We start from the raw sequence: 27,980 nt of genomic DNA on the forward strand, positions 1-27,980 counted from the left end.
AAACTTTTGCATTTGAGAGGAAATCATTAATGGCTTCAAGCAAAATATCTGAATGACTGATTTCAGCATCAGTGTCAATATTTTAATATCCTTACTACAGAGATTTCTTTTGAAGTCTTCTGAGTAGCCCTTAACTTCACCTTACACTGAATCATAAGCATAGTATGGGGTTTGAGTAGCAATCCTTTTCTCATTAATTGTCAGGTTACTCAGAACATCTGGAGAGTTAGTCACTGACTCCAGGAGTCTCCACTGCCATCTTCCTAAATGTGGTATCAGGTGACAGACACCTGGAGGTGCTCTCTAGGACTACCTCTTAACCATATGTACACATCACCTAGGGATCGTGTCAAATACGATCATTCTGTAGGTATGGGGTGGGCCTGAGAGTTTCTGTTTCTAACAAACACCCAGTAATGCTTCTGGTCTACCTGGACCACACTTGGACCAACAATCTCTAAAACTCTGTATGGACCACAGCCTGAATTCAGAAACTTCCTGACATTAAAAGAAGAAGAAGAAAGATAGGGGCTCGATGAAGAGAAATGAGGAAGAAAACTAGGGATAAGAATATGGTAATGAGTGAAAGGAAAAAGAAAGATCTTTGAGGAACAATGAGGCATTTCCCTCAGACTAACAAGAGTCACAGGGTACCCACAGGTTATATCGGACTGGAGGGGAAGAGGACAGGGAATCTCACTTTTATTGAATGTCTCCTGTGCAACCTGTGGTCTGATATATTGCTATATGTTTATGTGTGTGTGGATAGATGATGCTAGATAAATAGATGATAGGCAAATAGATACTGGAATGTACTGTAAATATCTGGATATATAGAGAGATGTGTGCAAATATAGAGAATAGATGATAGATGGTTCTGCTTTGTTCCAAATGGGTTTGAGGAGGAAGCTGTACGAGATGCTTCTATATGCATACATTGCTTCAAGCCTCATGACAAGCTTTTAAAATATATACACAGAGACATAGATCATAAAACTGAGGCTTGGATTAATTAAAAAAAAAATCAGTTCTAGGACTATTTGACTTCCGAGCTCCCAAATCCATGCTTTGACCAGTTAGAGAGCTGGACACAAGTCAAAGAGGGTGGAGAGGACAGGGGCATAATGAACAATGTTGGAGCCTGGACTAAGACAGTGCACAAGGAGAAGAAATTAGAGAAGAGGATGTGGCGGACATGTGGATAGGTCCAGGAAGAAAGGGAGAGGAAAAGGCAGGACCTGCCAGGGCTGCGGCCCAAGTGGATAATTCCAGTCCTGGTAGCAATTAAGAGGTGACCCATTTGGCATCACCTGCCTCTCAGTGGGAGGGGTTGTTGCCACTCTCTTTCCTGCCAAGTCCGTTTCCACAACCTTTCTGGCCCCGGCTAGGGCAGCCTGGTTCTATCCAGTGTGGAGGATTCAGTGTTCACCTTTCCCCAAATCCCAACGCAGCAAGAGGCGGTCCGCAGGACTCTGCTGTGTAGTAGAAATTTGGGGCCCCTAAGGGTGCCGGTCCTGTCCCCGCTGGGACTCTGAGTTGGGGGTGCTCCGTGCTCAGTGTCTTTCTCCTCTTCTGGATCTGCTTTTGGCTCTGCAGATCCTTTTGAACCTCCTTCTCTGAGATGATTCATTGGGAAAATCCTCCAGTTACGTTTTGATGAAACATATGAAAATAAAGGATAGGGACAAGGCCTTATGACCCACCTAAAACTGGAGGAGAGGGGAATTATGGTACATATTAGAAGGAGGAAAAGTTTATATTTACCCACCTTCAGCCTCATCTTGTACCACTGATCCTCTCTCTCTTGCCTTGCAAGGTGGCTTGTACATGGTCAACCCTCAATACATATATTTTTTTAAATAAATGGATTGATTAATTAATACATTATACACTTGATCTTAGACAAAAGGCCGAGAAGCGATTAATGAATACATTATAAAGCAAAAAAGCATAAACTTAAAATTAGAAAATCATAAGAACCTTGCTTTTATTTTGAAAATTTCCTACTGGGTTAAGTAAAAAAACTGTTATGGACCCGATGGCTGGATAAATGCTTACCTTTGGCTTTGGCTTTGGAGCCAAAAGAACTGCTTGGAAGAGGGGAACAGAATCCAGATGGAAGAGGAGGTATGGAGATTATCTGCTTTGCAACTTATGTGCTGGGCGGAGTCAGGGAGAGAGGGTGGCTATGCTGAGGCTAATAAACCTTCAATCAGACAATGTATCCTTACATCCCAGCACAATGCCTGGCACAGAAAGGATGCCCAACGAATATTTGTTGAATTAATGAATAAAAGTGACATTCTTTTTTTTTTATTTTTTATTTTTTTATTTTTTTTTCAACGTTTATTTATTTTTGGGACAGAGAGAGACAGAGCATGAACGGGGGAGGGGCAGAGAGAGAGGGAGACACAGAATCGGAAACGGGCTCCAGGCTCTGAGCCATCAGCCCAGAGCCCGACGCGGGGCTCGAACTCACGGACCGCGAGATCGTGACCTGGCTGAAGTCGGACGCTTAACCGACTGCGCCACCCAGGCGCCCCTAAAAGTGACATTCTTACTTTATCATATGTTCTCCAAGCTGCAAGTAACCCTTTATGATTTCCTCCTTAATGCTGCATTGAAGAGTGCTTTTGCCTGTGTTTAGCTGAATGTTTTGATTGAGGGAAAGTCAACGTGTTATTTGTCTAGAATTAGGCCTCGTCATGCTATTTTAGGCATAACTATCCTAAGTTTGGTTTAGAAGAGGCTGATTTATACTTCCATTGCGTAAGTATTCCCCTACACATTCACGAAGCCTATTTTCTTTCAAAGTCACTGGAGTTCTCATTTCTTAACTCTAATGTAATTGCTGAACAGGAGCTTGTTTGAGAAGGAATAAAGAATTGAACCATAGTTTCATGTGGATGGGACTGCCAGTATGTTCTTGAGTATTTTCTGCTGGGACTCACTTGGCTCCAAGGGCAGACAGTGCAGTAAAAAACTTGCATGAAAAACTGAGCAGGTTATCTCCGTGGACCACAAGAAGTACCCCCAGGTCATAGGGCCCCAGGAGCTTGGCAAGAGTGGCCTGGCAGAGTTTTGACACTCTCTTACGGGGATTCGAATATGGGGAACTAGAGAACCCCTTTCTGACATATAACAAAATGTAATTGGTGGTTCCTTGAAACTCCTCAGTGAGAGTTTTATTTATTCATCCCAGGGATGGCAAACCACCTTGGCTTGTATGCCAGGACAATATACTGGTAATGGCTATTGAAAACCTTTAATGAGAAAAATTCTGAGATCATATTTGGGCTCATTAAGAAAGTGTCATTTTTACTTCAATTTAAAAAAGAAAGTGTTGTCTTAAGTGGTCAATGTCAGCTAAGGATTGGTGGCATGCCATATACTTAATATTCTTTCTTTAAAGCTTTTTTTTTTGTCTTGTAAAAATCTAAGCAATTATATCTAAAAATCCATTGCCACATACACTCTGAGAGGTAAGTACTGTTATAATCTTCATCTTGTTTTCAGATGAAGAAACTAAAGATACAAACACATTATTTCCCCGAGAATTAGCACTACACAAGCCTCCCTAACTACAGAGCCCAAGCTCTTAACAAACGTCATTTTCCCTAAGAATTCTGGAGTGCTGGTATTTAAATCTGTTATCCCTCATTTACACCCTAGAATAAATGAGTTTCTCTCCATTGTCTTACCTAAAATAGGAAAATATAAAAGATTAATAAGGTCAATGGGGCTGAAGACAAAGTTTATCTACTTTACAACACTGTTTTAGACTGATTTTTAGGGGCACCTTGGGTGGCTCAGTCGGTTGAACATCTGACTCTTGATTTTGGCTCAGTCACGATCTCACTGTTTATGAGTTCCAGCCCCACATTGGGCTACATGCTGACAGTACAGAGTCTGTTTGGGATTCTCTCTCTCTCTCCCTCTGCCCCTCCCCTACTCTCTCTCTCTCTCAAAATGTAGAAACATTTTTTTTAACAAGACTGATTCTTACTTTAAATATTTAAAACATGGCAAGTATTTTCCTCTAATCAAGGAAGTGTGAGTTATTTCTAGATTATTCTAAGGATCTACTTGAGATCCAACCCAAGTAGAAGAACTGTTCTTAGATGAGATTTTTCAGCCCTTTGTGGTTTTTCATTCTAAAAGTAAACATGTTAATCATTATGTCCTAATGATATTCTAAATGCAGGTAATTATACTTTGTTTTCCTTAAACACTTAAAGTGTGTTCTTTAATGGGATGAGCTCACTATTTGTGGAAACACATTATTATCACTTTCCCCAACTATTTATATCTGTAAATAACTGAAAATCATTTGTAAATATGCAAGTTCTAGTGTCCATGTAAACACAGTTTGGATTTTACCTAAAGGCAGGGAAAAACACAAAACAAAACAAAAAATCTTCAAATACTCGTAGTTGGTATTAGAAATGTCAGAATATGATTTGACTTTTTGCCTGTTCTTTTCCTTTTACAGAAAAATCTGTCATTGCTCAGCCAATATTTGTTTTTGCAAAGAGAGAACAAACTTTTAAGGTAAGACCAAGCTACTTTTCTTTGTTTGATTATCACTTTGACCAAGAAAATTATCTCTCAAGAAGCTGCTGTTACTAAATATCATTGCTGCCTTAGTTTAGGCTCTTGTTCTTTACTTAGCAGAGTAGTGCCTCCAGAATATTTATATAGTCGGTTTTTACTGGCAGCAATTTGGCTGAAATGGGAGGCCAGAGGCCTTGTCTTGAAGCTATGAATAACATACCATTTTTACCAAAATTATAGGGTTTTTTGGAGTGACTTGGAAAGGGGCAGGACTGAAAGAGGTCAAGAGGACTGAGACTCCTTGTGGGTCTCCACCACTGACCTAGCTTAAAACTGGGTATCAGATAAGTTCTAAACTCTGATACTTGATTTAAAAGGGATCTTGAAGAATTTATCTGCCTTTTCAGCCTCGTAACTAAAAGCCACTGCTTTGAAAGACGAACGATAAGATTCATGGCATTTCTCTTTAGCTTGATTAGGATTTTCTTGTTATTCGTTCTTGCTTATGCCAGGTCATTTACCCTACCACCCACAAAACTAACTAAAGAAAAGCTCAACCCCAAGCCCTTGTCGAAAAGTCCGTTTCCTGGGCCCCACCCCAGGCCAACCGCTTCAGAATCTTGAGAGTCGGTGTTTCAAAACCAACCAACTTTTAAATCAGTTCCCGCAAGCAATTCTGCAGTCACTGAAATACAAAACCGCTCTACGAAGACTTTGCTTTTTCTTGAATACATACCTAGTGAGCAAAGGCGAATGGCTTTAACCTGGCCCATCTGAATAGACCTGGCTTTTGAGAATTCTCTGATCAAGTGACAGGGTGGAATTCTGACCTAAAATCAACAAGTACTCAGCTCTCATTGACAGCTTTGCTTCTTTCCAGAGACCTGCAGAAGACACCCTGTACGAAGCAGCAGAACATGGTAATGACTTACATCCTTATTTCAAAATCAATCTTCATACAAAGAAAATAAGCAGGCACAAGCATGTAGACATGTGGCAACAACTGTGTAAAATGTAATGGTTTTTCTTGTGTTTAAACCTGAAAGGAAAGTGGCTTTTGTTTTGACAGATGACACGTAGGTCCTGAGAACCTGACCCTAGTGACACTAAACTCCCTTGTTTCCCCATTGCCTGTGTCTCAACCTGCCAAAAACATTCTCTGTACGATCTCAAAATTCGTCTGCAGTTTCTCGCTGAAGCCGCTTGTTTCTAATTGTTCTTACTAGGATGATATGCCTACTGCTTTATAATCACCAAGCTGTTACCCCCAGTATTTAAACTTGTGCTTCAGGAGTTAACATGTTATCAGATGATGATCTATGTAGGCAAGAGGTAATTCTATTTACTTTTCCATATCTTTGCTTGAGGATAATTTGTTATCCAAGCAATTTTACCCTTCACATTGAATTTCTTACAGAGTCTAATGGTTTTCTGAGAAAGCGCGTACGGTCTTCATCTTTTACTTTGCATACTACACATCTTCAGTCTCAAGGAGGTAGGTATAAACCTGACTGTTGGCCGTTCACTGTTATGTTTACTCCGAGTGTGAAATTACTGAGAAACCTTCCAGATGGAAAATGTTTTAAAAGTCTACGCGTCAGATAATGTTTATAATAAATTGCTGTATGCGGGGCCCCTGGGTGGCTCAGTCGGTTAAGTGCACAACTTCGGCTCAGGTCATGATCCCATGGTTCATGAGTTCAAGCCCTGAGTCAGGCTCCGTGCTGATAGCTCAGAGCCTGCAGCTGCTTCAGATTCTGTGTCTCCCTCTCTCTCTCTGCCCCTCCCCAACTCATGCTTTGTCTCTCAAAAATAAACATGAAAAAAAAATGTAATAAATTGCTGTATGAAAACAGCAGTCTAAAAATGGATTGTATAGTGAGTCACTATGTACAAATTCAATTTATCAACATTGGATGAAAGATGGAAAGGACATAAGCCACAATGTCAGCAGTGGTTGTCTTAGGTAATGGGATTACAGGTGATTTGGGGTTTTCTACCCACTCTTTATATTTTGTTGTGTTTCCAAAGTGTCTGCATTAAGTATGCATTAGCTTTGTAATTAGAGGAAACTGCCATTTCTCCCTAAGTAACCACCTACTTAAACAAACAGATGTTTGCCTTCAAAAGAACACTTTAAGAACTTCATCGTGTACGTATTCGGAGTAAATCCATAACTTAGTTTGCCTCTCTTCTCCACTCAAAGCTCATTGGTGATCCCTTTTATAAATGACCGCATTGCCCCCTGCCTTGTACTACAGCTATTTGTGTGCGTGTCTGCTTCCCACTGTGAGTTCCTGGGGGTCATCTTCTTGCCTGATAGAGTGTCTTACACGTGCTGAGCACTCTGATATTTATTGGTCCGAATAGAAATTAATTTATAATTCTCACCACAACCACATTTTATTTCTACAGATAAACATACAAAATCTTGTCTAAATTAGTGATTTAGAAATTTTTCTGAAACAGCAAAAGTTCAAATAAAAAGACACACAAAAACCAACCTCCTTACTGACTGTAGTTTGCAATTTGCTTCTAGCATCAACCTTGTCTCAGAATCGAATGAGATCATCATCCTTCACTGACCTCCCGACCTTTCCTCCTTCTGGACCAGGTAATAAACAGCTTCTGGAACTTCAAGCCTGACACTCTGGTTTTTCAAAATCCATTCTCGTTGATGGTGAACTTCCTTACTCAGCTATTATAAAATGCTGGCATTTTAGTGGAAAATAAAATAGAGGCCTTAGCCAAGTATGATTAGAAGAATGTCTTATGAATCCCAACTCCACAAATCCTGTTTGTTTCTGGTAGAAAGTTTGAACTTGAATTTTTTTAGGACTTCATGTTTATGATAAAAATATTTTCTGTAAGGTAGCCATACAGAGTAACTTGTTTTATTTCACTTATTATTGTCCATCTGTATGGTTCATGGTACCTATGGTACTCAAAATATACAGCTATGCTTCAGATTCTTATTCTAAAGTTTATGCTTTAGATGATATTCTAAGGTTTAGAATATGATTCCTTTTAAACTTTTCACTAATTAAAACATTACTTCTTTTGATTTGGAATTTGTAGTGCTTTGCTAAGTAGATCTATTTTATCATTACAAAATATTTGAGATGGTTGGAACATTCTCTACATAAAAATCATGATTTATATTCTTTTTGTGTTTGTTTCTACTGAACAACCAGCTGCCTTTTCCAAGTTAATCTTGCCACTAAGAAACTAAAAAAAAATACAAACTATTCACTTCCTTTCAACTGATCCCTCTCTACCTGGGAGCCACAGAGTTCTCAAACTAACGAATTTATATTCTTATTAATAATTCCAAGCATGGCTGAGCAACATATATGTCAGATACCTTTCAGATACAGAAGAAATACTTTCTAGCTCAATATACCCCATTTAAACCTCACTGACAAGTTACAGACATTAAGAGGAATTGGGGTCCTAGCCTAGAGAATTTGTTTTATTGTATTTGTGCATAAAATAAAGGGATGGCTGTAAGTATCTGAATAACTGTTTCAATTTATTAGTATCTTAAGTTAGACATACATACACAAAAAGACTAAAGAACATTGATATCAGTAAGCATCATTCCATTTTATGTTGTGCAGTATGTTGGTGGTGTTGGAATGGAGAAAAATAGTACAACTTTATACGGCCCTTTGGTGCTTGTTTTCAATAATAAAGATCATAAACCATTTAGTTGCACTTTGAATTAGAGAAGCAATTCTACCCCAACATTTATAATATGTTATAATACTTAGAAGAAGCAATTCTTATTCTTTTCTCATTTCCACTAATCAAATGCTCGAAGGTTGCTGTTTCTGCAGTTTGCAACCAAGAGATGATCTCTTTGACATGTACAGTAATTCTGTATTTGCAACTACCACCACATTCTTCATACTATGAACACACCTTATAGAAAAATCACCTAGCATAACAGTCATCTTCTGTCTGTAGGTATCACCAGGGTAGAGAAAGGGGCAGAATTTGCTAATAGGTTCATAACATTTTATAAGAAATACATATTAACGTACACATAGGGATCACTATCATCAGATTTCATTATATGTACTCATTTCAGTACTCATTTTTATTATTCTAGAGAAGACCGCCTATTCCATTAGTGGCCCAATTTTCACTTATATTTCTGAAGGTAAACAGAACTATGTGGCAAAACTCACTGCCATCAGTCATTGTTAGCCCACCTGCCTTCTCAGCACACTGCCAACAGTGACATCTACTGGTGAGCTTAAGACAGGACTGTTAAAACCCAAATGATGTAGAAACTGACATTCTCTTAGATTTAAATTTTTCTAAATTGTTTTTCTTACAGTGAAGAAAAACAATGTTTTTATGACATCAACTCATGTGCAAAGGAATGTTGATATGAACAGTGCAGAACAAGGTATGTAGTTTATTACAAGAACCTCTGAAATTTTACATTTTACCATTTATATTTTAATTTGTTGTGTGTGTGTGTGTTGGGGTATGGAGGTAGGACCCAGTGACAAAACATGAAAAAATATATTTGGTAAGCCAAGTCCCATGGTCAAAATGACTGGTTATTGGGTAAAATCTAGGCCAAAAGTAAGCACTAACCAATTCATTGGCTATTTTGACTTTGGTTAGTTAACATTAACCCCTCATTTAATGATGACTTTAGAAAATAAGCGTTACATTGGTCAAAATATGGAGGAAGAAGTATTTCCCTAAAGATATATTGACTCTTGAATCCTGTTCTTTTAAGATCCCGTGAAACATTCCGAACATGTTCTAAGACCTGCTATTTTGCAACCACCTCAAGTTCAAAGGTGTGAAAAAGCAAGAAAAACATTTGGACACGATACCTTGGAATCCTGCAAGATTAAAGACAAAACAAAAAATAAGGTAAGGAACCTCCAATGGCAGGACTGACACAAATTCTCCGTCTTTCATTTAGTAGATTGCTGTGGGCCCTACATCCAAAGTTAGGGGCTGCCTGACTTTTGTTCTGTTGCTGAGGTCACTGCCAGGCTGGAGAAACACCCCAGACTATAGCAAAAAGCCCTCAGTAACCTTATTCAACTTGTCCTCTTAAACTGGAGAGTAGTTTCTAGGAACTAGTTTTGTGGTCTCCCCTAAGCTGAAAAACTGAGTCCCTTGGGGTAGAAACTTCTGGGGTCTTATTCCAGTGCACTGATCCCACATGAGAATAGGGGGAGCAATGAGGTGGCCAGCTCCAGGAGTCAGAAGTCAAAAAAGGAACATGGGCTTCCAGCATCTCCAGCTGGTTGACATCCTAGTGTGGCTTTGCCAGTTGAGGTCACACCAGGTATCCATCCAGACCCACCTTCATGGATAATGGGAGCAGGGAACTACCCCCACAGGGTAGGGAGTTGGGAGGGCTGGGGAAGCTTCTGAAGACAGAGAAGAAGTCTCTCTTCCAGTTGTTGTGGCTGACTGAATTCCTCAGTGTGGGCCTTTCTAGGGAGATTGTCATTTTGCTCAAGCCATGCAGATATGGGTTTGGGGATATTCTGTTGCTGTGTCTTCCAGAAGCCAATAGTTGAGAGGAATGGTACCAAAATCAGTAGGTTGGAATTTGAGAGTAATGCCATCCTTCATTCATCTCCAGCTAAACTGTTGAGGGTTGGTCACTTGTTTTGTTTTGTTTTGTTTTGTTTTGTTTTGTTTTCCATACTGAACATAAAGAGAGTGACACATGGAAGCTGATAATACCAGCCATTTCATCAATGCAAAGAAAAAAACATCAGATGGGTAGTAATCCTACCTCTGCCACTAACTATGTTTACATTCTTGGACAAAGCACCCAATCTTCTCTATCAGTGAAGTGAGAGAGTTGAACTTGGTCAGCACTTGACAATATTTTTATAATTTCAAATCCTTTTTTTGTAAGATATGACTTCATGAGACCAATTTTGAATTTTAAAAATCATTTAATCATTTCTGCATGGTATATGGTATGAGTTTTAAGTAAACCATGTTTTAAATTTCAAACCAGGGTGCCTGGGTGGCTCAGTCGGTTAACCTTCTGACTTCGGCTCAGGTCATGATCTCACGGTTTGTAAGCTCGTGCCCTGCTTTGGGTAAAAACATGAGCCCCACTTGGGAGAGTTCTGCTTCTCTCTCCCTCTGTCCTTCCCTCTCTCTCTGCCCCTCGTGGGATTCTCTCTCTCTCTCTTGCCCCTCGTTTACTTGCACCCTCTCTCTCAAAAAACTTTCAAATCAGTAGATTGTTAAAAGTTTTCATTGAAAGATAATCTAATAATCATTACCATATTACATAAATTCTTACTTTTATCCATTTAAGAAATGATGCATGTTGTTTAATTTGTGTTAAAGTATGTAAAAAAGGTATGATATGTTGACTAATTTCTAAATGTTATTACATTGCATATGATTTTGGAACAGTATATTATACTATAAATTATAGATTAAAATTTTTGTTACATGTTATAAATCAATATTTCTTATTTGGCATGGCTTATTGAAATTTTGCATTATGTATTTTATTTTTTTATTTTTATTTTTTTGCACTATATATTTTAAAAATAAAGTTTATTAATATTTTTCTTGTATTTTCTTCCTAAATGATAAAGAATAAGAGAAATTTGCAGGCTATTGTTTGCAAGCATTTCTTCTTGAATAAATGTATTAAGCATAATGATGCAATGTAAGAATTCTGACAAAATGTAATTTATAGATCTAGTGAAAATTATCTCTCGGTGGATTTCATAGAACTATTATTTTCATGTTTCTTATTAACTTGTGTATAAAATCAGAGCAATTTTTATTCATTCTGTCATTAATCAATGGTCACTTGTGCACTACACATATAATATAGCATATGTACTGTTTTACATATGAGTATATTTTAAGTACATAAGAATAAAAGTACATTTTGGCTGAGAGATAAGTCATTTGAGTGACTCGAGTCACGAGGCATGCACTTTGATCTTTGCTTACCAACAGCATGTATTCTCTTCATACATATTTCTCAGCTCTCAAATTCTGTTATAAAGGGAAAAATGCTCAAAATTATTTTTATTGATATGAAATTGAAGTGGAAACAGACCCTATCTACCTTTAAAGATATGAACTCCTTGCAACATCTTTGCAAATCCCTGCTGGGGGAAGGGTGAGGTGTAGAAAACATTGGGCACACTCTATCAGATAATTTATAGGGCTCCTTCTGGTTCTAAAATTGTTCATACCTGGGGGCACCTGGGTGGCTCAGTCAGTTAAGCCTCTGACTTTGACTCAGATCATGATGTCATGGTTGCTGAGTTTGAGCCCCATATCGGGCTCTCCTGCTCTCAGTGCAGAGCCTGCTTCAGACCTTCCATCTCCCTTTCTCTCTGCTCCTCCCCCACTGGCAGGCTCACTGGCACGCTCTCTCTCTTTCAAAAATAAACATTTAATAAAAAAAATTGCTCGCACCTTCATCTATACATTAGTCAGGTAATGTGCATATGTATATACATCAGACAAACTAGTTGATTAAGTTACCAGTCAAAAATTTCTAGATGAAGAGATGAACGGGATTCCCTCCAACGTCTGGTGGCTGTGCTGGTAAAGCTCTTAGGGTGTTTTGGGGGGTTAAACAGTCCTGAAGGATATATCTGCTAAATTAGAAATGAGAATTAACTCCATGTGGCTAAAAAGATAAAAGTAACAAAAGGAGGTGGGATTTCTGAATATGATGGCTAAGTATACAGTCTCTGGTGTCAGACAGACCCTGGCTCTAAGGTCAACCCCATTCCTGGTTGCCCAAGCCTAGCCACGTTATTTAAACTCATTAGGTCAGTTTACTCATCTGTAAACTGTAAAATGTGGATAATAGACATACAACCTATAGAGAGATGTTGTGAGGAGTAAATGAGATAATGTACATAAAATGCTTAGAGTTGGGGCGCCTGGGTGGCTCAGTAGGTTAAGCGTCCGACCTCGGCTCAGGTCATGATCTCACAGTCCGTGAGTTTGAGCCCCACGTCGGGCTCTGTGCTGACAGCTCAGAGCCTGGAGCCTGCTTCGGATTCTGTGTCTCCCTCTCTCTCTGACCCTCCCCCGTTCATGCTCTGTCTCTCTCTGTCTCAAAAATAAATAAACCTTAAAAAAAAAAGAAAAAAAAAAGAAAAAAATGCTTAGAGTAGTACTTGAACACAGTAAACTTTCAATACATTTAACTGTAACTATTGTTTCCTTGTCTGATGCTCCTTTTAAGGCAACTTAAAGGAACTTTCTGATGGATTGTCTTTCAGATTTCTGAGGGGAGCTCCTGTTTGCTAGGTGAAAAATTACCCAGCACCAGAATTTCAGTCCTGCTGACTACGAAACAGAATTGTTTAGGTGCTACATCAGTAGGGTAAGTTAACGCTGAGGACACAGAGAGGATATCCTTTTATTCTTGCTTTCTTTTACCATTATAATCATTTGTGGAAAAATAACTTTCTGATACTGCGCAGAAAAATTGTCAAGATTTCTGTTTGAGATTTTATAAAGAACACAAGTTTAAAATGCTTTTCAAATAAGATAAAAAGAGAGAGGGAGACAAACCATAAGAGACTCTTAAATACAGAGAACAAACTGAGGGTTGCTGGAGGGGAGGTCGGTGGGGGGGATGGGCTAAATAGGTGATGGGCATTAAGGAGGGCACTTGTTGGGATGAGCCCTGGGTGTTATATGTAAGTGATGAACCATTAAATTCTACTCAGAGATCATTATTACGCCATATGTTAACTAACTTGGATTAAATAAAATAAAATTAAAAATAAAATGCTTTTCCCAATATCTCTAATATATAAAGATTATCCTATTAATATTGGATTATTTCCACTTTTTCATTGACTTGGGTGAGAATATTTCAAAACTGTGTAGCTAAATTTTTATTTAGTTGGGAATTAATTATCTGACTGCTAGCTTAGCCTTTTCTACCTTTTCTCTGATGTTCCTCTTTTTAAAATTACTTTGAATATTAAATTATTATTCATTATTTATTGACATACATTGGATGGACAACAAAAGAAAGCAGTATAAATGTGCACAATGAAAGTAAGTATTTCTTGGTATCATCAAGCATGAAGGCAGGTTTGAGTTGAGAGGAGATTAAGACAAGCCATGGACATAAACAGACTCACATGGTTAGGGCCCGTGTGGGTCCCACAGAGCTCACCTACAGCGCATACTAGGGATGCAATGTGGACCCCGGAGTACATCGGCCTACAGATAGACAGCTGTATGTCTGAGTTTCTCATCATGCAGGACACTTTTAACATTAAAAAAAAAAAAAAAAGTTCCAGGACGAAAAACCCAAATTAGACAAATGCACATTCAAGTATCACTGACAAGATGCATTGGTCATGCCTTTGCTCTGGAGGTCTCTGGTGGCTAAGAGCATTGGCCACTTGCGGAGGAGGAGAGTAGAAATTAGAGACTGACAGTGGCTGTGCTGGAAAAGCAAGAAGATAAGGGCTGGGCAGCCCCTGGTTGATCACACGGCCTGAAGAGTGATGGGCATGACACGTGTTTGGACTGGTTTCAACTAGCACTGTCACAGCTGTGAAATATTTTAAATATTATCCCTGGAAGTACCTATCTCAGTTTTCCCTTCATTTCTCAATATCTGCAGATGAGTAAGAGTTAACAGATGTTTTTATGCTTTACATAAATCTACTAAACCATTTGACTATTTCATGTGCTAAGGTTTAACATGGCTTTATCCATATATTTTAAATAGCAAATGCTTATTTCTTTTCCTTAGATGTCAACCAAATGAAGAGAAGTATTCTTTTAAAAGCTGCAGTTCTGATTTCGTGTTTGGAGAAAACATGGTAGAAAGAGTTTTGGTAAGAATTTGGCAAAGGTGTCTATTATATAAAAAGCTGTCACTTCAAGTTTCTGGAGGCAAATTAATTAAAACAATGTTAAATTGGATCATACTTTAACTCCTGAGTTCAAAGGCACATTTTCTTTCTTTAATGGAAATGTTCTCCTGGGGAGCAAGTTCTAGTTGTTAGAATAATAGACAGGAACCCGCAGAGGAAGGGGATTGTATAATTATAACATTATGACCGATGAGAAATATTAAATAGTTCTTTCACGTGTGTTAAACTGAAGGTATGCATGGAAATCCCAGAATCATCTGCAATAGACTAGCTCAACTGGTAAAGATACTTTAATGTAGGTTTTTGATAGCCTTTTTCATAACACAGTGCATTTAAAGCTATTTACTTATTTTTTCTTATTAACTACAACCCTCCCCTTAGAGCTTTTATGGTGAAAAACATCATTATAACTTTTTTTTTTTTTGCTAGCTTTAAGAGGAAAATAATAAGACTTTAACTTGCCTAGGGAAACATCCTTGTCAAGTGGAAACGCCTAACTAGTATTACTATCATCCTTATCTAATATCGAGCATCCTCCTCCAAGAGGCCATTGCTGCCCCATCCTCCACAGAGCATGTTTGTAAAGCACAGCAGGGAAGTAGACAGCAAAGTGCAGGCTGTGCACCTGGTCCATCACACCTTCATGCTGCTTTCACCCAGACCAGGGTCTTGGTTGACATAGGCCAAGGTGACCAGTTTATCTTGTGGCTACTAGTCCTATGGAGGATCCAGAGGAGGCTACAAAGGTTTTAAAACCTGTGTAAAGGCTCAGAATAACAAAAGGACCAAGTCATGAGGTCAGTCTATTCTAAGTTTCTTAGGGCTTTCACAAATCAATCACTTTGAAGACCTTGTTTATGCCATACCTGCCTCAGGCCGAACCCCAATCCCAAGAGTAGTATCGTAGCTTTTCAGCTCAGAGGCACCATCCTTCACTCTCAAGATGAAAGTCAACTCCACAGTTCTAGAGCTATTGACTCACCTCTTTGGATCTGAACCAGAATGGACCAACTTCTAGAGGGAAGTCCTGGGCAATACATTTAGGCACATTTCTTCCAAACCATTTATTCCCAAATTTGGCACTAGATTAGTCACAGCTTCTATAAGATGTCACAGACACAAATAAAACATTTCCCAAACCTCACAGGATCAACTTTAACATTCAATTCAATTCAACAAACATGTTTTGTGTTCTCATGACATCTAAAGCATTGGCATTGGTCTCAGCTTTGGCTGCGTGTTAACAATCATCTGGTGAGCCACTAAAGGATTTCTTAGGGCATCTCCACAAACACATTAGATCAGAGTCTCTGTGGGTGAGGGTAGGTGTTAGGTGACTTGAATGTACAACCAGGATTGAAAAACATCTGGGTAAGTGGTTATACAAAGCTAAGGGAGCCACTGTGCTCTAAAGGTGTTTATAATCTAAGGGGAGACAGAGAGATCCCTGAACAAATGAACTACAGTTGGGATTGTAAATTTGGTTTAGGGAGGTACTTGCATATATTTCCTATGGGCACTTTAAATCTGGCTTGTGAAGGAAACTGTACTTCCTGTCTCTTTAAGTTGATAACATCTGAGGACAGCAGGAGCTATCGAGATCACTTGTATTTGTCCTCTAGTTAATCCTGTAATCCTGTGGCCTTGTGATTTGGTGGTCAGAATGCCTTCCTGATTTGTTTGCTGACCATGTGCTTTTCAAGGGGGTCATTAAACTTTCTGAGCCTTAGTGTTTATTTTCTTCAAATGGAAATAATCACACCCGTCTTGGGTGCCTGGGTGGCTCAGTCGGTTAAGCATCTGGCCTCGGCTCAGGTCATGATCTCGCAGTGTCTGAGTTAGAGCCCCACATCAGGCTCTGTGCTGACAACTCAGAGCCTGGAGCCTGCTTTGGATTCTGTGTCTCCCTCTCTCTCTGCCCCTCTCCCGCTCACCTCTGTCTCTCTCTCTCTCTCTCTCTCTCTCTCTCTCTTAAAAATAAACATTAAAAAATTTTAAAAAAAAATCACACCCAACTCTACCGATTTTAACAGAATATCTTAATGTCCAGTTAAATAATGTGGAAGAATTTTGAGTTCATAAAGGAAAAGATAGAAACCTAAATTCTGAAGTACTGTTCCAATTCTCCCTGTTCTCCAGGGGGCTCTCCAGTATCAGAAATGGCATGGCTGACTCAGTTTTTTTTCACAGGCCTTGATTATAGCACATGCACAAAGCCCCATGTGTGCAGCCTTAAAAGCAATTGTTGGCAGAAATTGTCTTGGGAAAGGGGCCCCTGGGTGGCTCAGTCGGTTGAGCATCCAACTTTGGCTAGGTCATGATCTCACAGTTGGTGAGTTTGAGCCCCATATTGGGCTCTCTGCTCTCAGTGTAGAGCCTACTTCGGATCCTCTGTCTCCCTCTCTCTCTGCCCCTCCCCTGCTCATGCTCTCTCTCTCTTAAAGATAAATCATTTTAAAAAAGAATATCCTTAAAAAAAAAATAAATTGTCTTGGGAGAAAAATTACAATTCTTTCTGTAAAGATGAGCTCTGAGACAGCTAGTGTGTTCTTTGGACAACTTTATTTATTTATTAATTCATTCATATGAAGTGGGTATAAAGTGAAGTGCTGGGAATACTGAAATACCTTGAAACAGAAATAAGGGACACCTGGGTGGCTCAGCTGGTTAAGCGTTCGACTTTGACTCAAGTCATGATCTCATGGTTCATGAGTTCGAGCCCCACACCGAGCTCTCTGCTGTCAGCACAGAGCCTTGTTCAGATCCTCTGCCCCACCCCTCTCTCTGCCCCTCCCTTGCTCTTTCTCTCTCTCTGTCTCTCAAAAATAAGTAAGTAAACATTAAAACAAAAAGAAAAGAAATGATAGTTACGTCTCCTTGTAGGCATCAGGTTAGTCTGGTGGGAGCATGGAACAGCTGCTACCTCCTTCTTGGTCTCTAAACCTTCTCCCTTTGTCCCTGGAACTAGATCCCACCTGAAATAAGCTGGTGGTAACTAGATTATGCTTCCTGAGGATGAGAACCAGGGTCCTCTGACGATAGGAAGAATTTCCCCATTCAGCACACAGTCCAAAACAAAAACAGAGCAGTTGAGTTCATTTGCCCTGTTGAAGTGGAACAAAGGTATCTTTTGGCTTACTGCAGATATATGGGGATACAATTAAGTAATACATCGTTTTCCTTCACCTAGGATATTCAACATCTCACCCAATCTCAACCTGAAAATGATTCATACACCAAGGAACAACCATTCAAATCCATACTAGAATTTCCTGTCAACTCTCTAAATTCAAGTAAGAATTATTTGATTTGTAAAAAATTTGATTCAACTATTATATTTCCTGTGTTTCCATGTCATCTGTTCAATAGCTATAAAATACAAAAACAGTAATGCAACACTTTAAAACTTTTTGGCGAAGACTAAAGCATAGAAAATATTGTTGTATGATACATAAGCATTAAAATTTTTTTTACTTAAGGATATGAGGAATCATTAAAGAGATTTATCTAAACTCAAGTAGTTTCATATTTTTGGTAACACTCATTATTATAAAAAGCTAAGGAGACATGTATATTAATGGGGACAACAAGGAACTTTTACAGTAGAGAAAATTGAGTCTTTACGTGTCTTTTCCCATTTTTTCTTACAAACAGACTCTATTAAAAATATATCCCTAATCGAATCAGCTGCTGCTTTCTCTTCTAAGCCATCACCCAAATGCTTGCTGCAGAAAATTGATGTTGTAACAGGGGAGGAAGCTGAACATAATGTGTTGAAGGTCTGTATATCACACATTGCTCTTTCTGAGAGCACTTACATACACGAAACCAAGTTTCTATCAGCAGAAGCACCTTTAAAAATAAAGGCAGAAGTATAGTTTTCATGAAGACTGAGCTGCTTAACTAAACATGCTAGACACTTCCAAAGATTAAGCCAATATTTTGTTGTATTCTTATTTTTGTATGGGTAATTTTCAGGAAAATGTGTTACTGGGTTTACAACCATTCACATTAGTTTCTTAGAAAGAAGACAGTCAGGGACCCTGTCTTAAAAGAACTTCAGACCTACATTTTATACTTTACATGCCTGTGTTTATAATCAGTGCTCTTATTGTGTGATTTAAAAGTTCTACTTACACTGGACATTTTTAAATGATAAGATGAATAGATTTCAGTTCAAGATAAAAAAATTCTGGTTTCCTTTGAAAAGTTCTTTTAAATAAGTTTTGAATTTCATATAAAGCAAGAATTTCACACACGTAGTATATAGTATCATGCATAGGATTTGAATGTTGAGTGACGTAGCCATCAGCGTAGGCACATGAAATAAGGTCATTTCCCAACAAGGAACAGATTTCCCTTTCTTTTTATCCATCTGTTTTTACCCCCAAATCTCTCCATTTCCCTTCTCTTCTCCCATGGTTTACTGATACATTTAATATACAAGTGTGCTTCAAAGCATAATTCTCAGATCGGGTTTAATCACAATTCATTGAAGTAACTGCTAGCAGTGAGGCCCTGGAATGCTATATTTTTAACAAGTCATGTGGGATTCTTTACCACAGTAATATTTAATGCTGGCAAGCATTAAATTATAGTATGGTGCTACGTGGTACCACATCCTACTTCTGATGCTGCATTCTTTGAAAAATTTTAGGCATACAAATACTTGCACTATTCCTTTACTTACAAATAAAGTTACTTAACTTGAATAACATTAAATTTCATTTAAAACGTGGGACATATAAATATATTTGTTAAGTGGAAAAGCAAGATGCAGAAAGTATGTATGATATTCTACTGTTTATAGAAAAAATAGGGGACATGGGCATTGGCATGTATATAAACACAAATATCTCTGGAAGGATAAACAAAATATTAGCAATAGCGATCACCTGATCACAGGGGGTAGAAATCGACAGACGAAGAACAAAGGTTGGGAAGGACTTTTCATTTTGTACATCTTTTTGCTTTTTGATATTTGAACTATTCAAAAATTGTATGTTTTAAAAGTTAAATAAATTTTTTAAGGTGGTTTACAAATCATTAACCAAGGTTATTCTGGTAAAAATCAGGCAAATAAAAGTGTTGTAGCATAGAAAGAAATCATTTTAAAATAAATTTTTATATATTTGACATTTCAAAAAATTGTCCTTTAGATCAACTGCAAGCTTTTTATATTCAACAAAACAACACAGTCCTGGACTGAAAGGGGCAGAGGAGCTTTGAGGCTGAATGACACAGCAAGCAGTGACTGTGGAACATTCCAGTCGAGACTAAGTAAGGAATCATTTTGTAAAGCAACCTGCCATTTCTCAGGGTAAAATTTCCAATAGGCACACATCATTTTCTGGAGATGTGTTATAAAATAGTCAACAAATCACTGTTGAAAACAATATTGTTTCTAATGTGCTGTAGGATCTTCCTGTTTAGAGCAGGCTCTGATGTCAAACTACACAGGTTCGGTTCTGCCTCTATCACTGACTAATTGGTGACCTTGGGCAAGTTAATCTCCCCACAGCCTAGTTACATCAGCTTAAAATGGGGATAGTAGTACTCCATGACTTATTGAGCAATTGTGAGAATTCAGTGAGATAATGCACCTATGACACAGCCCAGCACACCCCTAAATAGTAATCTCGGTAATATTGAAAGCAATATGATGATATTTTTGAAGGGAAAATGGTTTTTCCTAAAAAGGACATTTGCCCTATATTTCATTCTTGGCATTCTAAGCATGTTGTGTGGGGCGAGATGAAGTCAGTTTCCAAGGAAATTAAGGTGTGTGGTTATTGAATCCTGTGTGTGTTTACTGACATCCGTAGTGATGGTAGGAATCTGGAGTCAGTCAGACTGAGAGGCTCTCAAAGTTTTTGGCATCTGAAAAGACACACTGGGCATTGTTCAGAGGCCCAAACCGAAAGTGAGCATAGGCAGAGATCTGGGCGGCATGTGTAGGTTTACTGGCCAACATTGGGCAATCAGAGCTGTGGAAGGAACCACTGGAAGAAGTGGGATCCATGTATATGGATTTTTATTGAGTTTCAGATATCAAGCTCAAGAAACCAGTAAGGAATAGAATTCACACTGAGAGAATAGGAACCGTGTTTTCAGTTCTATAACTGGCAAACAGGTTTCTAAATAACACAACAAAGTATTATTCCCAAGGCAGGTGCTAGTTGTTTTCTACTCTTGTTCAATGCCACTCTGGCCACTGCCTGCCAAAATTTACAATGCATGGTATTTACACTGTTGTGTAACCTGATTTTACTTTTTACATAGTATATACCATGACCACCTTTCTACATCAGTAATGATCTTTCTTTAATATTCTTAATGGGTTTGTAATATTATCTTGAATAGCCATGTCATCATTTATTTAGCTAATTCCATTTTTTGAAGGCTTAAGGTTTTGCTTCTGTTTTCTCCATTTTGGATAAATATTCTTCAGACCACTAAGTCCTCAAAGGAATTCTAAAATTGTAATCATTGTTTATTATAGTAAAAAAACAATTCCAGCTTTTAAGCTAAAAACGGTCTTCCAACCTAGTAAAGCCAATTTGAAAACCAACTTATAATCAAGCCAAATTACAATTTAATAGTGAAAATACAGTCTGAAAAACAACTAGAGGATTTACTTCACTTTCAAAAATGGCAAGTTCCCCGGGGAAGGTTAAGGAATCAACTATTCTGTAGTCTTATATATTCACCTTCCTGTTTTAGTTATGCGCAATCAAGGCAGCCTGAGGCTGATTCTCAATAGCAAACTCTGGGCTCAAATGGAGATTCAAAGAGCGAACCACAAAAATTTACGAATAACAGCTACTGATTTAGAAGACTATAACATCAAAGTGTTTTTAATTCAGGTAAGTAACAAATTTCAGTGATAGAGGATTATCCTACTATATTTATAGATCTCTGCAATTGCTAATTTTTTTTCACTGTATTATAATAACTTGCACCATTGGCCAAAAACCAAAACAAACAAACAAACAAACAAAAAAAAAAAACCAGCCATTTATTTTGGTTGTTTACAGTTTAACATGAGACCTAAATTTTAAATGAAATTTACAGATTAACACCAAAATCTGTAGTAACCAATTGGCATGTGTCCCAAGACATTTGTATTGATATATGCTTCAAACCTTCACATTTTTTTTTTCCATTGAAATTATGTCAACAATCTTACAAAGTTACCAAAGGGACCGTTGTCAAGATTGGCTCCTAGGAGTCCAGTGGAATACATAGCCCAGTGCTTACACTGAATGCTGAAACTGAGAAGGCTTTGAGATCACTGGAAAGGACCCCCTGAGAAATGGAAAAACACAGGGCTAGTAAGTTAAAACAACCAGTCCAACAGCAAATTCCAATTCTGGACATGTGTCAGTCGCCAAGGTAACAGGATGGGAGCACAGCTTTAGCTCTTCCTGGCAGCAGGAATGCTTGACCTCAAATACAAAATCCAGGCACAAGAGAGAGAGAGCTGGCAGGGATCAGGCTAGAAAAAAAGGCTAGGTTTCCCACATGAGCTGAGACCCAGAAGACTAGAGAAGACTGGGTACTTACGTGACTCAGGCGGAAAGTAACAATGCAAGTAAATAAACTTCCATACAGTAATGGAAAAAAAGTTGGCAAGTGCCCAGTGATGAAAAACCAAAAGTTTTATTAACTACCAATAAGTACACTGTTAGGTATAAGTGATACTGAGTATTAAGATGTTAGGGTAAGATAATGCCCAAACCCTGTTTACCATTTAGGGAGACAGACAATACCTGATATCCCGCCAGGCTGGATCTCCTGGTTTTGAGTGAGTAAAGCAGCCCGCTGCCACTGTCACTGAGATTGAGACTATTAGTTATGATGAGATTCTGCTGCTCAATGTCTGACCCGCACTGACCTTGTAAACTGTAGGATATTTGCTAAATAAACCAAATTTAGTTTGCTAAATGCAAATAAAAAGCACCCCAAATTCCATTCCCAGAGATGGTCACTATTAACATTTTTGTCATTTCAGCATACGTGTGTGTGTACATATGTATATAATGTGCCAACTGTATGATCTTCAGGCAGGTTATATAGATTCCTTAACTTGATTTTACTCATCTGCCCAATAAAGATTATAATGATACACTTTATAAAATGGTTGGGTAGATTCGATTGCTAATACTTGATTATGAAGTACACATGTGTAACCTTTTCACTCATCAATGAAAATGAGTGTTTTCATGTCATTAAATAGTCATTAAAGGTGAAAAGAATTCTATTCTGCACCATAATTTATTCCATTAATCTTGCTTTGTTAAATACTTATGTAATTTGCTGTCTTTCACTATTATAAATTCCACAAGAAAGATGTGAGGAATTCTCTTTGTACACGTGTTAATTTTCTTGGGAAAAGGCTTGACTTGTCTTGACAAATTTCTCTTCAGAAAGACTGAACCAGTTTTCATTCTTGCCAGCATTTTCTTATGGTACTTCCTGGGAATTATAATTTTTTTAAGCATTGAGAATTTGTTATCCGAAAAATATGTCATTGTGATTTTATTTTTAACTTCTTGTTCTGAATTTCTTGAATGAATATATCTAAATGAATTTAGCCAAAGGCAATATATTGACTAATGAAAGGCATATTTAAATTTTAATATTAGAAAGTGAAGGTGGCAGAGTAGCATTTATATTTTAAATACTTTCAATATTTATTAACGTACTAAAGAAAAATGACATCTTTGCACATAATGTAAAAAATTAAATCAGTCAAGAGTCAACATTTATTTACTCAACACCCTCTATAGATTATTTAGCACAATATGAGAAACAAAAATACTTTATTTAATTTATAGTTATTTTTTGCCCCAAAGTAATTAAAGGAACTTAAGAACATGCAAATGAAAAAAATATAATTGAAGACCCTTCTCCCAAACAGTTGGCATGTAGTTTGTTCTTGCTTTGAAAAGTTTGATAGCTTTCTGGAGGGTTAGCAAAGAGAATAATTTACCTACCTTCTCTTTGATACTGTGAAAAGATACAAAAATGTAAACCACTGCCACGTTACCTTAAAAGAGCACTGACTCTGATGACAAAGGTCTGGGATTTGAGCCCAGCAGATTTGCTGACTAGCTATGTAAATGCAGGCAAATCATTGTACCTTTCTGAGCCATATCTCCTCATCTGTAAAGGGACGTGGGAAGTAAGTATAGATTGAATACTTGTGCTAAGTGCTTTTGCTAATATAAATGGAATAAATGACTAACTCATAGTTTTGTTGTAAGTGTTGAATAAAAAAAGAACGTAGTAACCGTAAATGTTATACAAATGTGATTGTTACCACCATTTTTTATATTAACAGCAACTATTAAAAATAGCATAGAAAAGTACTGAAAGCAAAGACTTATGACGTGTTTATGATACAATATCATAAGGATGGCTCTGTGGCACAATGGACAGCGCATTGACTTCTATGATGCAACATTAGACTGCTTTAATGAGCTCTGCTTTTCCACAGAGCTGTGAGGCTTGTTGGGATGTCTAAACAAAGTGATGTAAAGGAAGTGGAGGTCTGTTATTCACTGAACCCTCTAATTTTCTATTAGAAATAGAAAAATAGTAAAAAAATAGAAAAATAGTAAAATAGCGGAGGAGGGATAGTCTTGAATTCAAGTAGAAATTTTACATCAAAAATTTCATTTCTTAGTTTAAAACGCACAAATAGGGACCTGTTATAAAATTATTCACTTTTGGATTTAATTTGTTTGGTTCAGGATGTATGGCTTTTTACCCTTTAACTTCTAGGGTTATTTATATCCTAGATTTCTGCCATATAATTCCTTCCTAAGAGTGAAAGATTAAAAATCTCTAAAACGTGGCTATTATTCAGTTATTTATATTCTTAACAACTTAATTTTCCTCATGCAGGCCAGTGCCAAAGATACAGGGTATCTGTACGCGGCAATACATCATCGGCTCGTTGCACTTCGAAGCTTTGGTAAACAGGAAGATGTAAACCAAGCGGAAAGCCAGTCAGATACAATCCTCCAACAATTAAACTGTGAAAGCTGTGATGAGGATGAGGATGATTTCATCAAAGCAACTAAGAATAGATCAGGTAAATAATTTTTCTTTTGTTAGGTCGGAGGTATAAGAAAGAAATCTTCGGGGCGCCTGGGTGGCGCAGTCGGTTAAGCGTCCGACTTCAGCCAGGTCACGATCTCGCGGTCCGTGAGTTCGAGCCCCGCGTCAGGCTCTGGGCTGATGGCTCAGAGCCTGGAGCCTGTTTCCGATTCTGTGTCTCCCTCTCTCTCTGCCCCTCCCCCGTTCATGCTCTGTCTCTCTCTGTCCCAAAAATAAATAAACGTTTAAAAAAAAAAAATTAAGAAAGAAATCTTCCACACAATCCTAATATATGAAATTGTTTTGTTGTTGTTGTTGTTGTTGTTTTTAACGGAACTGGTATTTTAAAGTGGATGAGGGGGCGTTTGGGTGGCTCAGTCAATTGGGCATCCGGCTCTCAATTTTGTCTGAGGTCATGATCCCAGGGTCATGGGATGGAGCCACGTGTCGGGTTCTGCACTGAGCGTGGAGCTTGGTTGGGATTCTCTCTCTCTCTCTCTCTCTCTCTCTCTCTCTCCCCCCACCCCGCTCTCTCTGTAAAATAATAAAATAAATAATTAAAAATTTTTTATAAAAAAATAAAGCAGATGGGAATTAGAGTCCTAGCTCTTTGGATCAGAGGAGTGGATTTGAAAGTGACTGCCTTCTATGTGTGGCCTCCATCAGGATTTTCCCAAAAGTCATCCTCATTTTGATGCCTGTGTGTCACTTGTGCATAAATTTAATAAAAATACCACAAAGTATTACATTCATACACTGAAACTACCTATTTATTCATATTTCTCTTCACCTGTTCTCATTTTCCTATTATTGGCTATAGTAGAAGAACTTTATAAATACATCATAAATGTAATAAACATATTACAATGGATCCACCAGGCAAAGCTGGCTTGAAACACTGAAACTCCTATTTATCTCCTTTTTTTGGAATTTGCTTTATTCTCAAGGACCTTTTTTGCATAGGCCAAAAAGTACTATTTTTTTGTCAGGATTCATGAATTGAGCAAGGTTAAAATAGAACCAGTAGTTATCAGATTTTTAGGTTTCAGTGCTTGCCCTGGTGAGTAGATTTAAAACAAAAACTTATGATTATTTTTGGAGAAAAAGATTGTCTAGGAAATAATAAGTCCTGCTTTGTTATAGAAATGGAGCCAAGTATTTTCAGTAATAGTTTCATTTAGGCCTGAATTCTGTTCTACAGAGAACTGAGCGACATACCTACAAAGATAGTGTGTTAGCAAGCATTTTTCCAACTTTTATTTATTTTAAATCTTAAAGGTAACTTAATCACACATAATTTAAGAATCTATCAAAGCACATGTGTAAAACTTGAGGAAAGATCTTCCTTTGCCTAATACTAAAAAATGTAATCAAAATGTACAAAATATGCAGACCAGGGGGCACCTGGGTGGCTCAGTTGGTTAAGCATGCAACTTTGGCTCAGGTCATGATCTCAAGGTTTGTGAGTTCAGGTCCTGCGTTGGACTCTGTGCTGCCAGCTCAGAACCTGGAGCCTGCTTCGGAATCTGTCTCCCTCTCTCTCTGCCCCTCCCCTACTCACACTCTGTCTCTCTCAATAAGAAACATTAAAATTTTTTTTTAAATATATGCAGATCAGGATTATAGATTGCTTGACTCAGTGAGCCAAAGAACTAAATGAATATGATTTTTCTTGTCACTATTAAATAAATAGTTTCTTATTCTTCAAAATGTGTGAAATGTATAAATAAAATCATCTTTTATAATGTTTGTGTTGTCAATAATAAAATAGGGTCTATTGGAAAATGAATTGGTATCTATTAGAAATGTTAACATGAAATAAGGATTAAATGGCAAAGTTCTCTCATCAATAAAAGTCACATTTATGAAGTCTATATTTTATTATATTCCATTTTAGGAAAGAGTAATATACAACTACCTTCATACAAAATGAGAAACAATGGAAATAATGGAAAATAAATGTCAACCATATGAACCCCTCTTCCTCTGCCATTTTTCCCTTTTCACTTAGTACTTTCTCCGGGAGGTGATGCATACAAATGCTGAACTGTTACGAAAGCAATAAAAAGTCCAGTTTTTTAAACTTTGTTTCCCATGAATTAAGGAAGGGTTTAGTTATCTGAAATATCATGTTTAAAATTAGCAAATTTCAGGGCGCCTGGGTGGCTCAGCCGGTTAGGCGTCTGACTTTGGCTCAGGTCATGATCTCATGGCTTGTGAGTTCGAGCCCCGGATCAGGCTCTGTGCTGACGGCTCAGACCCTGGAGCCTGTTTCAGATTCTGTGTCTCCCTCTCTCTCTGACCCTCCCCTGTTCGTGCTCTGTCTCTCTCTGTCTCAAAAATAAACGTTAAAAAAATTTTAAATTTAAAATTTAAAATTAGCAAATTTCCAAATGTTACATATAAAATGTAAATTCTACATTTTGCATTTCATCACCTGTAAGCATCTTCATGCATATTCATGTTCAGTTGTGTTCAATATTAAATCTAATCTGAATGTAACATTTTCTAACATTTTAAATTTATATCACAGATCCTTCGAGGTGGACCCACAGACAGTCGGTTGCCTGTTCATGAGCACTATCTACTATAAATGTGACAACATCTACAAAAAGATTGATCACCTTACTGAAAATCCTAAATCATCTTAAGTAAATGAGAAGATCCTATTCATCCCTTGAAGAGTTTTTATAGCAAAGTTCATAAAACATAATTTGTTGCAATTAAAATTTTTCTCTTATGTAGTCAAATAATTGTAAGGTTTTACATTTTGATTATTGTGGAGAAAATGAAAGAATTTAAGAAATGCATGGACTTAGGAAGTTCAAAATTTATCATTTTTGAAGAGGTAATTTAGAATAGGGTTTGATAACTAATTTGGACTATTCATCACATTGGTGGATATCATAGTTAAAATAAATTTCTAGATTTGATAAATATCTAAGATATTTATTTTTTCAGTCATACACTGTCTGGTCATAAAACAAACATTTTAAAGATTTCCAGTCATTTCTTCAAAAACACTGTAACTGCATGCTAACATTTGATTAAGTCGTGTTTATTTTCTGGGAAATGAGTATTTTCATTTAACCTTTGGATTTACTAATACTATAAGATTATATATTCATGGTATGAATTTCTTTAAATTTAGTATTGTTCTTGGACCTGTATCCATTGTACCTTGTATATGGTTGATTCCAGGTCAGCATCCAATAGTTGTTGAAGGGATGAACAAAATACATTACCTATGTAACAAAACAGTAAGTATACAAAAGTAAAATATGTTAACTCGTTCTTTGCTTTATGTAATTAAATTGTCATTAATATTTTATGGGTGTAGCTGTATAGAGCTTGTTTTTTTTATACATACATATAGCCAAATAAATCTTTTCTTTTTAAAAAAATGTTTATTTATTGGGGCAT

General features: G+C 37.5%; 1 protein-coding gene across 3 annotated transcripts in view; it reads left to right on the forward strand.

Moving 5' to 3' along the window:
* Window positions 1-27,888, forward strand: part of RANBP3L (RAN binding protein 3 like) — a 289,492-nt gene extending 261,604 nt beyond the window's left edge. For 2 of the 3 annotated variants that reach the window (XM_045440187.1, XM_045440177.1), the window contains 14 exons: window positions 4,493-4,551; window positions 5,435-5,474; window positions 5,972-6,049; window positions 7,094-7,168; window positions 8,900-8,971; window positions 9,314-9,453; window positions 12,828-12,931; window positions 14,327-14,411; window positions 17,641-17,743; window positions 18,105-18,229; window positions 19,610-19,730; window positions 21,174-21,316; window positions 24,363-24,552; window positions 27,091-27,888. In XM_045440187.1, the coding sequence (XP_045296143.1) occupies window positions 4,493-4,551; window positions 5,435-5,474; window positions 5,972-6,049; window positions 7,094-7,168; window positions 8,900-8,971; window positions 9,314-9,453; window positions 12,828-12,931; window positions 14,327-14,411; window positions 17,641-17,743; window positions 18,105-18,229; window positions 19,610-19,730; window positions 21,174-21,316; window positions 24,363-24,552; window positions 27,091-27,134 (1,379 nt within the window). In that variant the 3' untranslated portion in view covers window positions 27,135-27,888. Of the gene's footprint in view, window positions 1-4,492; window positions 4,552-5,434; window positions 5,475-5,510; window positions 5,887-5,971; window positions 6,050-7,093; window positions 7,169-8,899; window positions 8,972-9,313; window positions 9,454-12,827; window positions 12,932-14,326; window positions 14,412-17,640; window positions 17,744-18,104; window positions 18,230-19,609; window positions 19,731-21,173; window positions 21,317-24,362; window positions 24,553-27,090 lie in introns of those variants that run through there. The other variant, XM_045440198.1, reaches the window with a different exon arrangement.
* The last annotated feature ends 92 nt before the right edge of the window (window positions 27,889-27,980 follow it).

This window comes from Leopardus geoffroyi, chromosome A1 (genome assembly GCF_018350155.1).
Source record: "Leopardus geoffroyi isolate Oge1 chromosome A1, O.geoffroyi_Oge1_pat1.0, whole genome shotgun sequence".
Classification (NCBI taxonomy): Eukaryota; Metazoa; Chordata; class Mammalia; order Carnivora; family Felidae; genus Leopardus; species Leopardus geoffroyi.